Genomic DNA, 13,250 nt, shown 5'->3' on the forward strand with positions numbered 1-13,250 from the left:
GAGAGATCGCGGAACGCACTGCGCATGCGTGCAAGCGATATTCGTCTCCCTCTCCCGTCCCTCCTGGTTGCCCTCCACCGGCGCTTTTCTGTGTCCCCTTCGTCCCTCACCTGTGCGCCGTCTCGTCTCGCCCGTCTGCCACCGCAACGTGAACGTGAACGTGAACATGAACGTGCACGCGGTGTTCCACGTTCCAAGATCCACGATTCTCGTCCCACGTTCCACGAGTTCCCATGGACGAGGCGAGGCGAGGCGAGACGAGGCGCATCACCGCTGCACCCCTCACACGCGATAGACAGCGTCGCTCCGGGACGTCTCGCTTTTCCACGGCATCGTACTCCGCGCGCTCTTCTTTTCGTGCATTCCTCAATAACGCGTCCATCGAGTCCATCGCAATTCTCGTCTCAATTTTAACGTTCGCGCGTTTCTATTAACAGACGGGAATTCCCCAAGATTCTCGTCGTAGACGTCCTCCTTTTTCTTTCCATTTATCCTTTCCATCGGTCGATCCGTTTACCAACACTCGAAAGCGATGGATAAACAACCGTTCGTTATCGTAAATTTAGCGAGAAATCGTGTTGAATTTAAATAGCCCTCCGAGCGGAATTCATCCTCCGTGGACTCGTTTATCTCTTCGTATCGCGCGCAGCAGCAGGTACACGTGTTTTCCTGTCACGCTTCGCGGTCGATAAGCGTAACGTCGCGGTCGCGGTCCCGGTCCCGGTCCCGGTTCCGTCCTCCTCATTTTTCTGATCGTCCGCGTCCGCATCCGTGTGAGCGACGCGACGAGACGGCTACATGCATACTCGACCGGTCGTCCTTTCGACTGCGCCCACTCCCATTCACTTTCGCGTCGCCATTCAGAGACGATCGAGAGGACCACGAAATCCGGTCGAATGGCGCAACGCGAGAATGAGAGGTCGATAGGATCGCGGCGGCAGGCTTACAACCGGTACAACAGGAACTGGTTTTTCGTCGCGTACGAAGAGGTCGTCGGATGCTTTTTGTCGTCCTTTTAAGCGGGTCGCGATGCTCCCGCGATAAGCAAACTCCAGCTAGACTACTCGACGGTTTCCGCTCCGCTCCGATTCGATTTTCGAGAATGGCGCTAGCTCGTCACCTATCGCGAGAACCCATCACCGATTCGTCATCGGTCCTTTTCTGCTCGGACAGGAAGTCGGTAAAAGGAAGTTTGGCGTCGTTCGAAGAAAAGGAATTTGCCAGCTCCTCGGGAGCTGTAGCTACGCTATGTTCGTTCGTAGCTACGGCACGGGCTTAGCGATCCCGAGGTAGCCGAGCTATAGGGGGGCCAGTGGGCCCAAACGGATACGAAAACGAAGGAATCAACTTATTCGCGAAAGGTACTCGCGCCAACTCTCGAGGCGGTTCGCGGCCGCGGCCGCGGCCACGGCTTTGTCCGAAGGTGCGGGGTCGTGGTGGTTTCGTATTTCTATTCTTGAACGCGCGACTACTCGTCGAAAGGAACGCGACGAGAGACATACGCAGGCGCGGCGTAGAAAACGCTCGCTTCCGTGGAATTCCTTGGACGATTTTCGTTGACCACGAACCGCAATTATTCATGGTTTTCGTGTCAACGAGCGCGTTTAAGGTCCGGCAAATGAAAAAAGAAACGACCCGAGAGACCGCCCACCAATTGCATCGTCGCAGGGAACACTTGAACCTCTTGGAGTCTCGGCCAGCCAGTGAGCCAGTTCGAATGCTCGGAGTACGACTTTCGGCATTCGGTAAAAAATAACGACCAGACCGAGGGAGCGTGAACTCTCGTTCCTGGAACCTCTTTCTCTAGTCAAGGCTATTCTTTGGCTTTCCGGATCGTGGATGGATCGGAAACGCTCGCTAATCGTTTTCTCTCGGTCTTCGGCTTCGTGCCAACCACGATGCATGCATACCTGTGTTCTTTGTTTCGATGTTTCCCGCATTGTTAACTTAATCTCTTCGTTCGTTTTCACCGATCCGATCGTTTCAAGTATTCGTGGATAGTTGAGAAGAAGAAAACGGTGCCGCTCGAATCGACGCGGACACGCGAGCGCGACACGCTGCGCCGTTTTCGATCTGAAAACTGTTTCTCAGGTTCAGGAGGTTATCTCTCTAGATTGTGCTTATAGGTCGCTCTGCTATTCCCCGGAATCAGAATTCGCGTGTCAACGAGACGAGTGTTGCATAGTGGATCGCGTGCGATATTTTTTCTAGCTCAACGATTCGCGATCGAGACAATTTACGGATATACCGTGCTATATACCAAACTATCCGAGCAACCAACCGTCATCTATTCGAAGGATTAAACATTTGGAGTTCCAACCTCTCCGTTGAATTCCCTTTTTCGGCTTATCTCGCCATTCGACCGTTTGGACGATTTCAGAATCGAATCGATCTATAATTGTAGCTAAGAAACAAAACAAGGAAATGACACGGAAGAAAATTTTGTCGGCTCGTTGGACATGATTTTATTGTTTAGTTATCAAATGTGGCGCACCGGCACCGTATTACACCCCATGCAAATCCTTTGGCTTACAGATATACGCGTCGCACGGATTACGCGTAAATATTAATATCGCTTTTCTATGTCAGATATTCGTAGAAGACAGGTACAGGAGATATGTCGTTGAATTATGAAGAGGTATTATATTACTCGATTACTCGTTTTCGCGAAGAAAGTCGCAAGCGTACGATCGCGATCGGTGGCCTTGATCGATTCTCGATTAATAAATTCCATACCGCTCTACTCGCGACAAACGTTGATCGCGTCATCGGTTTCGAGTAAATTTATTCCAACGGAATCAATTCGAATAATACAATGTAAATATTTGCTCAACTATTTTAAATTACCGTTGGCACGCGAGAAGAACGAACCCACTTGTACGCTTCGATCGTCTATCGCCGATTCGTTATGGTTATTCTCGCGTGCCGACGGCAACGATACGCGAGACCACGTAAACGCGACGTTCTTATCTGAATTTTCTGTCGCTCATTAAATCTTTTCTAATCGCATAGTATCAAAGTGTTTCAGCAAAAAAAGTGTGATTATGTTTTCAAGTTTGCAAGACGGCGCGCGGCGTAAGCGGTTCGCATAGCCGATACACTATTGTTAACGCGTAACGCGTACCTACCATCTATTCGAAACACATCGCGATTCTTTCAGTTACATTTCCTCTCGAAGCCGACGCCGACACCGACGACGACGGATGCGTATACGCAAGTTCGCTTATCAGAACTATGGAAACATTTGCTCTTTACCTTAATTACGATATTCTTCTATTATCTTACTCTATCCTATTAGTTCCACGTCGAAAATCATACGGGACGAATCTATAAAGCGTGCCAACAAGGTAAAAAGACGAATTACCGTGTTCGGAAACGAGAAAAGTGCGCTATTATATCCGTTCGATTAAGAAGCAAAATTATTTTGGTCGTGATCGTGATAGTCTAAGAAAGCTCTCTTAAATTATGAAGAAAAATGTCTCGCGAATAAGTTCACACACTAAAAAATAGATAGCGGAGAAAACGGTCGATCGGAGGACGATCGTTACGCTTTCGATGATACTTTTGATTCGTTACCTCGCCGATGCGCGAAGTTTCGTTCTCTTTAACGAGAAATCTATCTCGAGGAGACGGAAATAAATGCGAGTCCGATTCTGAAATTTCTCCAGTTTACGCGACCGATGATTTACATTTAAACCGTTGTCGTGATAGTCGAAAGAAGCGTTCCGATCAATAGAGACACCGCGATCGTCGTAGACGCGATTCCGACGCTAGAGGCTCCCGAGAGATCGAGTCTCTTCTTTAGATCATCCGGCACGTCAACGTACACCTTATCGGTTCCGATACGTTTGATCAACGCAGACAATCGCTCTGCATTCACTAGATCGCCATCGCTCGACCAGATGGTTAACGTCGCGTTGTTTTGGCTGTGGCTCTGCTTCATCAGCAACTCGATCGCATCGATGTCGTTCGCGACTAGACCAGCTCTTACGGGATAAGTTATCGGCTGCGTCACGTTTTCTTCCTTCAGGACGTTCATCATACTTTCGATTTGCTCCTGCGTGTACCCACCTTTGGTGATGTTCGTCTCGCCTCCGTACCTGAAACAACAATACGGATAAATCGTGAAACCAACAGATCCTTACAGTTTACGATAGCTACTATCTCCAAACCTCACCTCGTAGTCCAGCCGACGGATAACGTGTAATTCGGGAATGCTTTGGCTTTGCTCAGGAAGGACTTTGCATCCACCGCTGTAGTAGTTGCGTTCACCGGTCCAGGGAGTATGTCCGCGTTTATGAATACCGGGAACGAGAGCTGAAACCGAACAATCCGGCTGACCGATCAAACTCCTCCGAGTAGGAGAGAAAAGAAGGAATCCCAAAGATTCTCGACTATCGCCTCCTAACGTCAGCGATTCGCAAATATCCACGAGTTGCAGTCGGTTGAAAAATCTGCATATACCGGGCACGTATACGTACGTCGTTTTTCTTTTTTTCCAAGATAGGGATACTCGCTTCGAATGCCTCGACAGACTTAAAGTCGAGTTTGATACCCTTGGTGGTGTTACTTTCGACGACCATCTTGAGAAAATCTTGGAGCGACAGATCGCTCGTATTGGCAGGTGGATGCGCCATTATCGGAACACCGATCGAATTGGTACCGGTAACGTTACCCAGCGAGACGTCAGCTTCCAGCATCATGATGTCGCCTTTAAAAAGAAAATCCGCGTTTCTGTGATAACTCGGCTACGAGTATGCGAGGAAGAGAGGGAGGAGAAGGGGAGTGGGAGCAATGATGACCGAGAAACGTTAAAATTACGCGAAGAGAAACTCACGTTTGGTTAGGAGTAGTCGTAGACGTAGACGTTGAGACGCGCAACGAGAATATCGATCACGGTTAAAGAGGCTGTGAGAGCCAACAACGGATTCTTCGGCGGTGTTTAGCGGTACGAGTTTTTCGATATCCTCGCTGACATCGAATACGGACCAAATACCCTCCGAGCCGTCGCATCGGGGTCATATCGACTTTTCGCTCGCAACATTCTAGATTCGCCAAGGATTCACGGCGGAGCAGCAATCGTCGCGTCGACGTTCGATTCGAGTTTCATCCATCATCCGAGAAAAGCACGCTCCGCTTTCGTTTCCCGTTTTCATCGCTAACGACGATACGCGATCGATCCTGCAATTCTAGGATCAAGGTTGCGTCTGCCTAAACAACGACCTTCCGTTACAGTGGTAGCTTCGACGTTGTCGTTGCTCTCTCTCGAGAGTTCTCATTGACATTCAGCGGAGACAACAGGCCGTTTCTCGAAAATCTTTTGTCTCGAATCAACTCGACTCGACTCGATGCGGCGCGGTAGCCGAGTATACTTTTCCGGAATATTAATTACGCGAACGTACGTCCGGTATCGTAACAACGCGAGTCCTGAATATAACGTCGACGAGCGACCTCTGAGCCGTATCAAGGAACGACACGAAACGTTTATTTGCGATAATTAGCGCGACGTTCGTTGCGTCTGACGCTAACAAACACGCTTTTCAGGTCGCGCTCTTGTATCCGAGGACAATAACGGATCGTCAACATTTCGATGGAATATAAAGGAATTTTTACGGCGTTACTTTCGTACTCGGTCAGGTTGCGGCGCGATACCTCCTATCCGAAGGGAATGCGTCGATCGATAATCGTTGCCGCGGTCGGCGGTGGTTGGATGCATCCGAACCTCAACCGCGGACCTCTGACACCATTTAAAGTTTGTCACGTCGCTTGGTAACGAGCTACGATTCAGCTACTCGAGGGAGAGAGAGAGAGAGAGAGAGAGATCGTTTGAACGGTGTTAAAGGAGAAACACCGAATGCAGCGCGACGGTTACTATTCGAAATTGTAGCTTTTCGAAAGGCTTTGGATCCGGTGTGGTCTCAATGTTCGATCCAATCCAACGGGATTGGATTGAAGCGATCCGATTTATGTACGCACGATACTCACCATTTTTCAGCGTTTCGTTCAGTTTCGATTGATTGTTTACGGCGTGAGCCCACACTATTCGCGTGAGATTTCCATCGATTGCAGGAAAGAAGGTCTTCGGATCCGTGGAGCCTTTGCACGTGACAGTTTCTAAAACAAACAGACACAGAATGAGACTAGTTAGACCGTGAACGGTGAGCGGGACTACTCGACCTTCTGCATTAATATTCTCGAGGCCACTCGACCTTTGACCCAATATTCGGAGGGCTCGTTCCACAATTGCACGCGGAGTGTGAATTCCTCGCAAGGCTGCGCGAGGCCCGGTACAAGGATTCGGTGAGTTTTCGGAGGAGGGACCAGACGACAGGGAATCTCGCCCTACTTTGCTCGTTGTGCCTCGAGAGATCGATAATCGCGTCGCGTCGCGTCGTTACGGCCCTCGGCATCCTGCACGCCGACGCTGTCAGCCATCTATCCCGCTCGAGGACCGTGGACGAACGTGATTTTTTCCTCCCCTCATTTTTCTCCGAGTTAAATTGGGAATCGGAAATCGGAAATCGAAGAAAGCGGGCAGTCATGTTTCAGAAGGAAATCACAAAAAGAAACGGGTATCGTCCATCCCGGTTTATTATTTCGGAACGCGCAGTTACATCCCGCAAGTTTCACTTGGACGAATCGATACGGAGCGAACTCTGGATACAATAGTTTCGATTGAACCGCTTCCGGTTCACCGGAGCTGGAGATATGCAGGGCTCGCTCTACGCGTCGGCGTCACCGCGCCGAGGTAAAACGGATCGGAGCGGTCTTCCGAACGATTCCACCTATTTCCACGACCAACTAAACGTTACTCTAAACGAGAAGAAACGTGTTTTTTTCATCGATCCTTTTAATATTCGAGTAATCGACGACGCACAAATTTACAATCGCGAATGATGCTACGGACAACAAAGAGTATTCGACGTTCCTTGTGTACTTTACTTGCTCACTATCTCGGATATCCGTATCTACGAACCCGACATATGTATAACACGTCGGACTTTTGCCGACTGTCAAACAGACCCGCGGTCTGTCCGCGAATCGGTCGTCGACCAACACACCATCGAGTAAAACGCATCTCTAGCCCTTTTCCTTTCCCCCGATCTACAGAGTTCTCCGGTTCGCGAATCGCGAACAGCTGCGAGTCTCGAATTCGAAGCGAGATCCGACTTGGTGCGAATTACACCTAACTCGCTCTAATTGGCCGAACAATCGATCATCTGTCTCCGTAAGACACGATGCACGACGAGCAACGCTTCTCGCAACCTAACGCGTCGTCTTTACACGCGATATACTCGTTATCAACAATGGTATTTTTGCGAAATAAATAAATATCGCGCCAACGTCTTCCTCTTATCTTTCTTAATCGATACGTTTGTTTTTCGTTGATACACGTTTCCAAACATTCAACCGTTCCCTTCTCGCCTGCCGATGCAACAAACCGAATAGTTGGCAGTTTTCGTTCGCTTTCCTCGAGCCTGGAGCGCGGTTTGCTCCAGGTTTTTTTTTCACGGGTTCGTTCGCTCTCGTATTATAACATATTTCCGTCGGCATTGCCGGAATACACGCGCTATGTTATCGATTTCTCTCATCTCGGTTCGTTGGGATGGCGTTGCTGACTTGCTAATCGGGAGAGCTGGAATCTGATTGGTAGGGCATTCCCCCGGATAATTCGCAAACTCGTCAATTAAACGACGAATTTTTAAATATCACGTATACATAGTAAATTTAAAAACTGACGTATCTGGATCAAATATGTCGTATACGTGCGTGTCCCTATCCATCGTAATTACAGAATGGAGCTAATAGCGTTCGTTTGCTTTCGTGACTCATAATATCTACACGCGCGTCATACGGTTACTTTAAGCGATATCGGTATCAAAAAGTAAATTATTCGCTAAACCGTGTATCTGTGCGTACAGGCGGATATCGTATATTTTCCACCGGTAGACTCGCTTCTGCTCGCGATGAAACGATTCTTTCGCGACAATTTCGATACGTATCCTTCTAATTTTCGATAGAATTCGACACGACCAAGATAGCGTTTCGGAAAGATCGGATCTCGGATCGGAAGATGTCTCCAAATTTATCAGGTAATCAGTTTAGGCGCGTTCGCGTAGACAAAATTTCCATGACGAAATTAAACACTAGTAGCTTTCGTATGTGCACGTGAAAAACGTTCGAGTGTAACAGCGCACGTAGATTTTTTAGTCGCTTCGAGTAATCGTTTCAACATCGACGCTATACCAGAGGGTGCGAGTTCGTCGAGATGAAACTCGTCCGTTGATAATTCTTATAGCTTTCGGCCTTATCGTGGGCAAATATTTGATCGGGGACCACGAATACCTCTTTTTATTTCGACGAAATTGGAACGCGGGCGTCGATAGGGACGCAGACGGTATTACACGCGCGTGAGTCACTTCCTCGTATCGCCATGTCCCGCCGCGCGCGGTTAAGAATACGTACGTACAACTACTATTTCGGGCAACCGATAAACTGCACGAATTAAATGCGGATCGTACGGATCAACGCAACTGGACCGAATCGAACCGCCTTCGCGATTGCAATTTTCACTTTTAACCATTCGATACTGGAAGAGATTCGGCTGGCCGAGGCTATATCCGTGCGTTCTTCTTTCGTTTCAAGGTCATCGATTTTCACTCATATATCAGAGTAACCGTGGGTGGGCCCAATAAGAGTATCTACGTATACCAGCATCGGGTTTCGGATTTTTCGCGATCGTCTACGAAAAGGATACGTAAAGTTTTCGATTCGCAGGATTTGTCGATTAGTCGGTGTTAGGGCTAAACGGTAAGAACATGCGACGGTTAACGTCGAGAGCGAGCTAACGGACACGGAGTGTGTCGTGACGTGACGCGTGTCTCCCGCGAGTGCTCGTAGAAATCTATAATCGTATCAACGGCGAACGATACGCGCTCGAGTCGACACGCTTTGTAGTCTGTTTATAAACTATAATACAGGTATATAGGTAGACCGCGACTGGTTAACCGGTCCTCTAACGGACGGCCTGTGTTTATTATCGTTAAATGGAAAACCCAACGTGTATCGATCCCTGACTCGGTCGATTAGGTTAATTAGTACTATTAATACGTCCGTAACAGGCTCCGACACGCAACGATTAACTTTTTCCCTGCTAATTGTTTGCTCGCGATTATTCGCACAAACATCGCTAGGCGCGTTTTCTGACTATTGCGTCAACGGTTTCTTTGGCGTAGATGGAAGGCAACTATCAAGATACGAACGTATACGTCTTTCTCCACGAACCGTGGAGCTATAACAAGCAATCATGATTTGATATCGATCGACGATTTATCCGTGCATCTTTTCGAACGGAATCCAATTCCGCATAATTTCCACGTAAAAGATAGTCAGGTAGAGAGCGGATATGCAAACGGTTATTCTCTATCGACGCGTCAAGGTGGAAATCGAGCGATATAAACAAATTATTATCGCGCTATTTTTGCGCGCCATGTTAGCGTACCCTCGCGGCACGGTCACGACGTTTCCATCTATTTTTAAGAACAGGCCGAGTTGCTTACAAACTCGGAGAAGAAAGAAAGAAACACGGAATAAACACTCGCGAGGATACCGACGCGGATAAATGAATGCTACGTCGGCAACCGTTTCGAAGAAAAAGCGGTCGTAGGGTTCGAAAAAGGAATCGAACGAACGGATTGCAACGGCTTTAATCCACAGTTTCGAAGATTCGAGCAGCGAAACGATCGAAAGCTCCAGTCGTTTCGAGCGCGATTGCAATACGTTTGATCGCTCGAACGTCTTTTGGTAAATTCACGTGCAAATCGTTATATCGGATAAAACTTACGGATCACTGTCAGTAGAAGAAGATTCGTTATCGCACACCCGATACGGTTACTCATGGTCCTTGGTGCGTCGTGTTACTCGTCGAGAGAAAAGTGCACAGGATAGAGCTAGCGGGTGACACGACGGCTACAAATATCGCAGATTCGGTAAAGAAAAACTGCGTCGAAGTCAAAGACGAAGACAAAGGGAGAGCACAGTATCGGCGCAGCTCTGCACACTCAACGACACCCGATCAAGTCGGCAGCCTCGAAACGACTGACTGTCGTTGGTCGTTGGCGTCCCGTTCCCGTGGCGTGCGTCGACTGATCCTCCAAATCCAACCGTACACGCAATACAGAGCCGCGTGCTGCGTGCACAGCGCGGTACTTCTGACCACGCATGTGTTGCAACGGACTTAGATAGGCCACAGGACACAGGACGCAGGACGCAGGACTCACGCCGCGTGCACAACTGCACACACACGCGTTCGAACGATTCGTTCTCTCAGACATTCGGTGAAACGTGGCCTGAATCAGGGGACCGTGGGAAGGGGGGACCAGATACATACGGATACGGGGCTCGAATTAAGAAGGGCCTCTCGATGCCACGAGTGGCACGATTCGCGCGATGCGTGAATCGAATTAGTAAGCGCTTCGTGGGACAGAAAGAATTCGCAGCGTTCGTCGCGAACGTTCGCGCGCCACTGCCCGTCGAACAATGCGAATCGAAACTTTCCGTGTTTCTGGCTATGTATCTCGTTACGTATCGGAATTCGGGATACCATCGCTACCGTATCGTTTTTCGAGAATCGATCAACAATCTTTGTAATTGTTTCGAATAAACATTTCCGGACGTTCTCAGTTCCTCTAAGATCCTGCCGGACAATTATTTGCTTTTTATCTTTACGGTAAATTTTACGGAACGATCGCATCTTCATGGCGTCGATTACGCTGAATTGAAATTACGACTACGATTAGCATTCCGAAACGTTGCGTCGCGTCGACGCTGACGGCCAGCTGCTCGTGCCTTTGACGAAAAATTCGCTGTGCGCGACATGTGTTTGGCGCACGAGCCCTTAACGAACCGTAAACGCGAAGACAGAAGTTGTTTTCGGAGCCGGTCGAGGGGATCAGGGCTGCAACATCTGTCGAGAGCGCGGGATCAAAGGCTAACAAATCGTTGTGTGAGAATCGAGAGTTGGTACTAAAGTAGGTAAGAACACGATTCGTAGGTGTTGCATCGTTGCATTCGGAATTATTCAGTTCAACGGTGGTTCCATGCCCGTTCCCACATTTGCGAGACCAGACGAGACAGACAGACTCTCAGGGGCCGACGTTTGCAAGATACGGTAGAAAAATGGGAGTTTTCCCGAAACAATAGGGAATACTTTCCTTTGTCGAGCGAGTCGAAGGTCCATACTCCCCGCCATCCCTAATCCCCTCGAGTCGACGTTCTTTCTTTCTCCCTTTGTCTCGAGTGCTCTCAGATATCCTCTTTAAAACGCTCCGGAAAATCGAAATGGCCTCCCAGACGCGACGATTAAGCGATTGAATGTTCGCTTACATTTACGGCGGTGTCTTGGGCGACTTTGCCGCTAAACTGACAAAAATTCGAGCACGTTGAAATTCGAAGCGATACGAAATACGACCATGGATTAAATATGGAAATGTAGCGAATAAGGCAAGCACGGAGAACGATTTCGTTTGGAAAACGCTCGATATCGAGACGCAGTCGAAATGAAATTATCGAATTGAATACCTTGAATGTTAGATTGATTTTTTCGGAAAAAAATTGTTCCGCTGTAGTGAACGAACCAAGAAAGATTGCTTTTGTCAGCGATTTTAAAATGAGTCGCGGACAGATCTTTGGCTTCCTTCCGAAATCGAATCGCGACACAACGCGACCCGACGCGACGCGACGGACCGAACACAGTAACAGATGACTACGCAAACGAAAATTTCAGAAGCGAGAGAACTTTGAGCGAGTCACGTTCAAGACGTTGCGTTGGTTATTGATTTTCGAGAGCGTCGCGCGAATCCACGGTCGCGCCGCGCCGTGAGAAGTTGGTTTCTTTGACGTCAACGTGGACATCGAGGTTGATGTGAGCAACTCGCATCATTTCATTTCTGTTCGATCACAACTTGCCTTTCGTCTCATTCGATGCGCAATCATTAGGCTTGTCCTCTTTTCTTCCGTCTTCCGCGGTAGTTCACTAGCTCATCTACTTACCCCTCCCGCCTCTTCCAGCGATTTGCTTTAACCTAATACGAAACGTACGTGAAGATTACGAATGTATGTATGTAATTAGTTTCCAACAGTGTCCCGTAGCCGTTCATTTTTAACGGCAACGTACATGCTAATTTTATTTATTGTCGACCCAAAAGAATTCAGTTTAATCAGCATTAATTGTTATCGCGTTGACCGTTGCTCGTCATGCCGCGTCGCGCGTCGGCACGACGTCGTAAACTGCGAGAATCACATCTCTCGCAGTGTATCGCATATCGCGTATCGTATATATCGCAACGTCGGCGTCGTGTCGCATATTATTCTAGCGACTCACCTTGCATCGCGAAACACGTTGCTGTACTCCGTACCGAAAACCTAGTGATCGTCAAGAACGATACGGTTTCAGCTGTCGAACGAAAGCGTTGGAAACTTTTCCTTTCCAACGACCACGATTCTCGAGATCGGTGTCGATCGAACGTGCGCTCAAGATTTATCAATGTCCAAAAGGTTAGGCACTGTTAACACTGCCGAGAAATACATATCTGCTCGTGTTTTGCGTCGCGGGACGGATTTTACAAAGTCGGCGTTTGGCGTGTCAACAGATCAATCGGTAGGATTATCGTTGTTATTAGTCGAATGTGAAAGTAACGGGTACTGCTCGTGTCGTACCGCGTACGTGTCAAAGTAAATAAACATTCAGAAAAATAACTAGTCCGAGAACACCCAGCGGAAGCGAAAGCAACTGAAGAGCAATTCGACGAATCGGTTATCGTAAAAGTCTTTGAAACGAAGCGTACGCGACATCTGCCGATGTATAAGCCTACTAATGCGCGCGGTAACGCGTCGGTGTTTCATTTGCCGACAAAATAATTACGATTTCGACACCCCGAGATATTTTCCGGAAACGGTTAAGATAAGACGAACTGCGAAACCGACTCGGACGAGAACGGTCGCTGGTTTCACGTAGCATTCCAGTGAATACAGGTTTTCTACTTTATCGGCGAAGGATGCGTTCTCTTTGGCTGAGAGCAGTGAGCAAAATAGTATGTATATAGGGTGTCCCAAAAGTCGGGAAGGAGCCGGAAATGGGGGGTAGCTGAGACGATTCTGAACAACAATTTCCTTTGCAAAAATGTCGGATGGGGCTTCGTTAAGGAGTTATTAAGAGAAAACCCCGACCAATCAGAGCGCGCGTAGACCGT

General features: G+C 48.3%; 1 protein-coding gene across 2 annotated transcripts; it reads right to left on the reverse strand.

Moving 5' to 3' along the window:
- Positions 1-2,450: 2,450 nt before the first annotated feature.
- Positions 2,451-12,782, reverse strand: LOC128889808 (protein FAM151B). 2 transcript variants are annotated; one of them, XM_054147803.1, is made up of 5 exons: positions 12,383-12,782; positions 5,986-6,114; positions 4,482-4,711; positions 4,178-4,317; positions 2,451-4,100 (listed from the first exon to the last, which is right to left on the reverse strand). In XM_054147803.1, the coding sequence occupies exons 1-5, from the start codon at positions 12,387-12,389 to the stop codon at positions 3,692-3,694; spliced, it is 915 nt and encodes a 304-aa protein (XP_054003778.1). In that variant the 5' UTR covers positions 12,390-12,782; the 3' UTR covers positions 2,451-3,691. The 2 variants fall into 2 exon arrangements, with proteins under 2 accessions (XP_054003778.1, XP_054003777.1); XM_054147802.1 differs by lacking the exon at positions 12,383-12,782 and adding an exon at positions 9,845-10,184.
- Positions 12,783-13,250: the final 468 nt, after the last annotated feature.

Source organism: Hylaeus anthracinus, unplaced genomic scaffold (genome assembly GCF_026225885.1).
Source record: "Hylaeus anthracinus isolate JK02 unplaced genomic scaffold, UHH_iyHylAnth1.0_haploid 11997, whole genome shotgun sequence".
NCBI classification, from domain to species: Eukaryota; Metazoa; Arthropoda; class Insecta; order Hymenoptera; family Colletidae; genus Hylaeus; species Hylaeus anthracinus.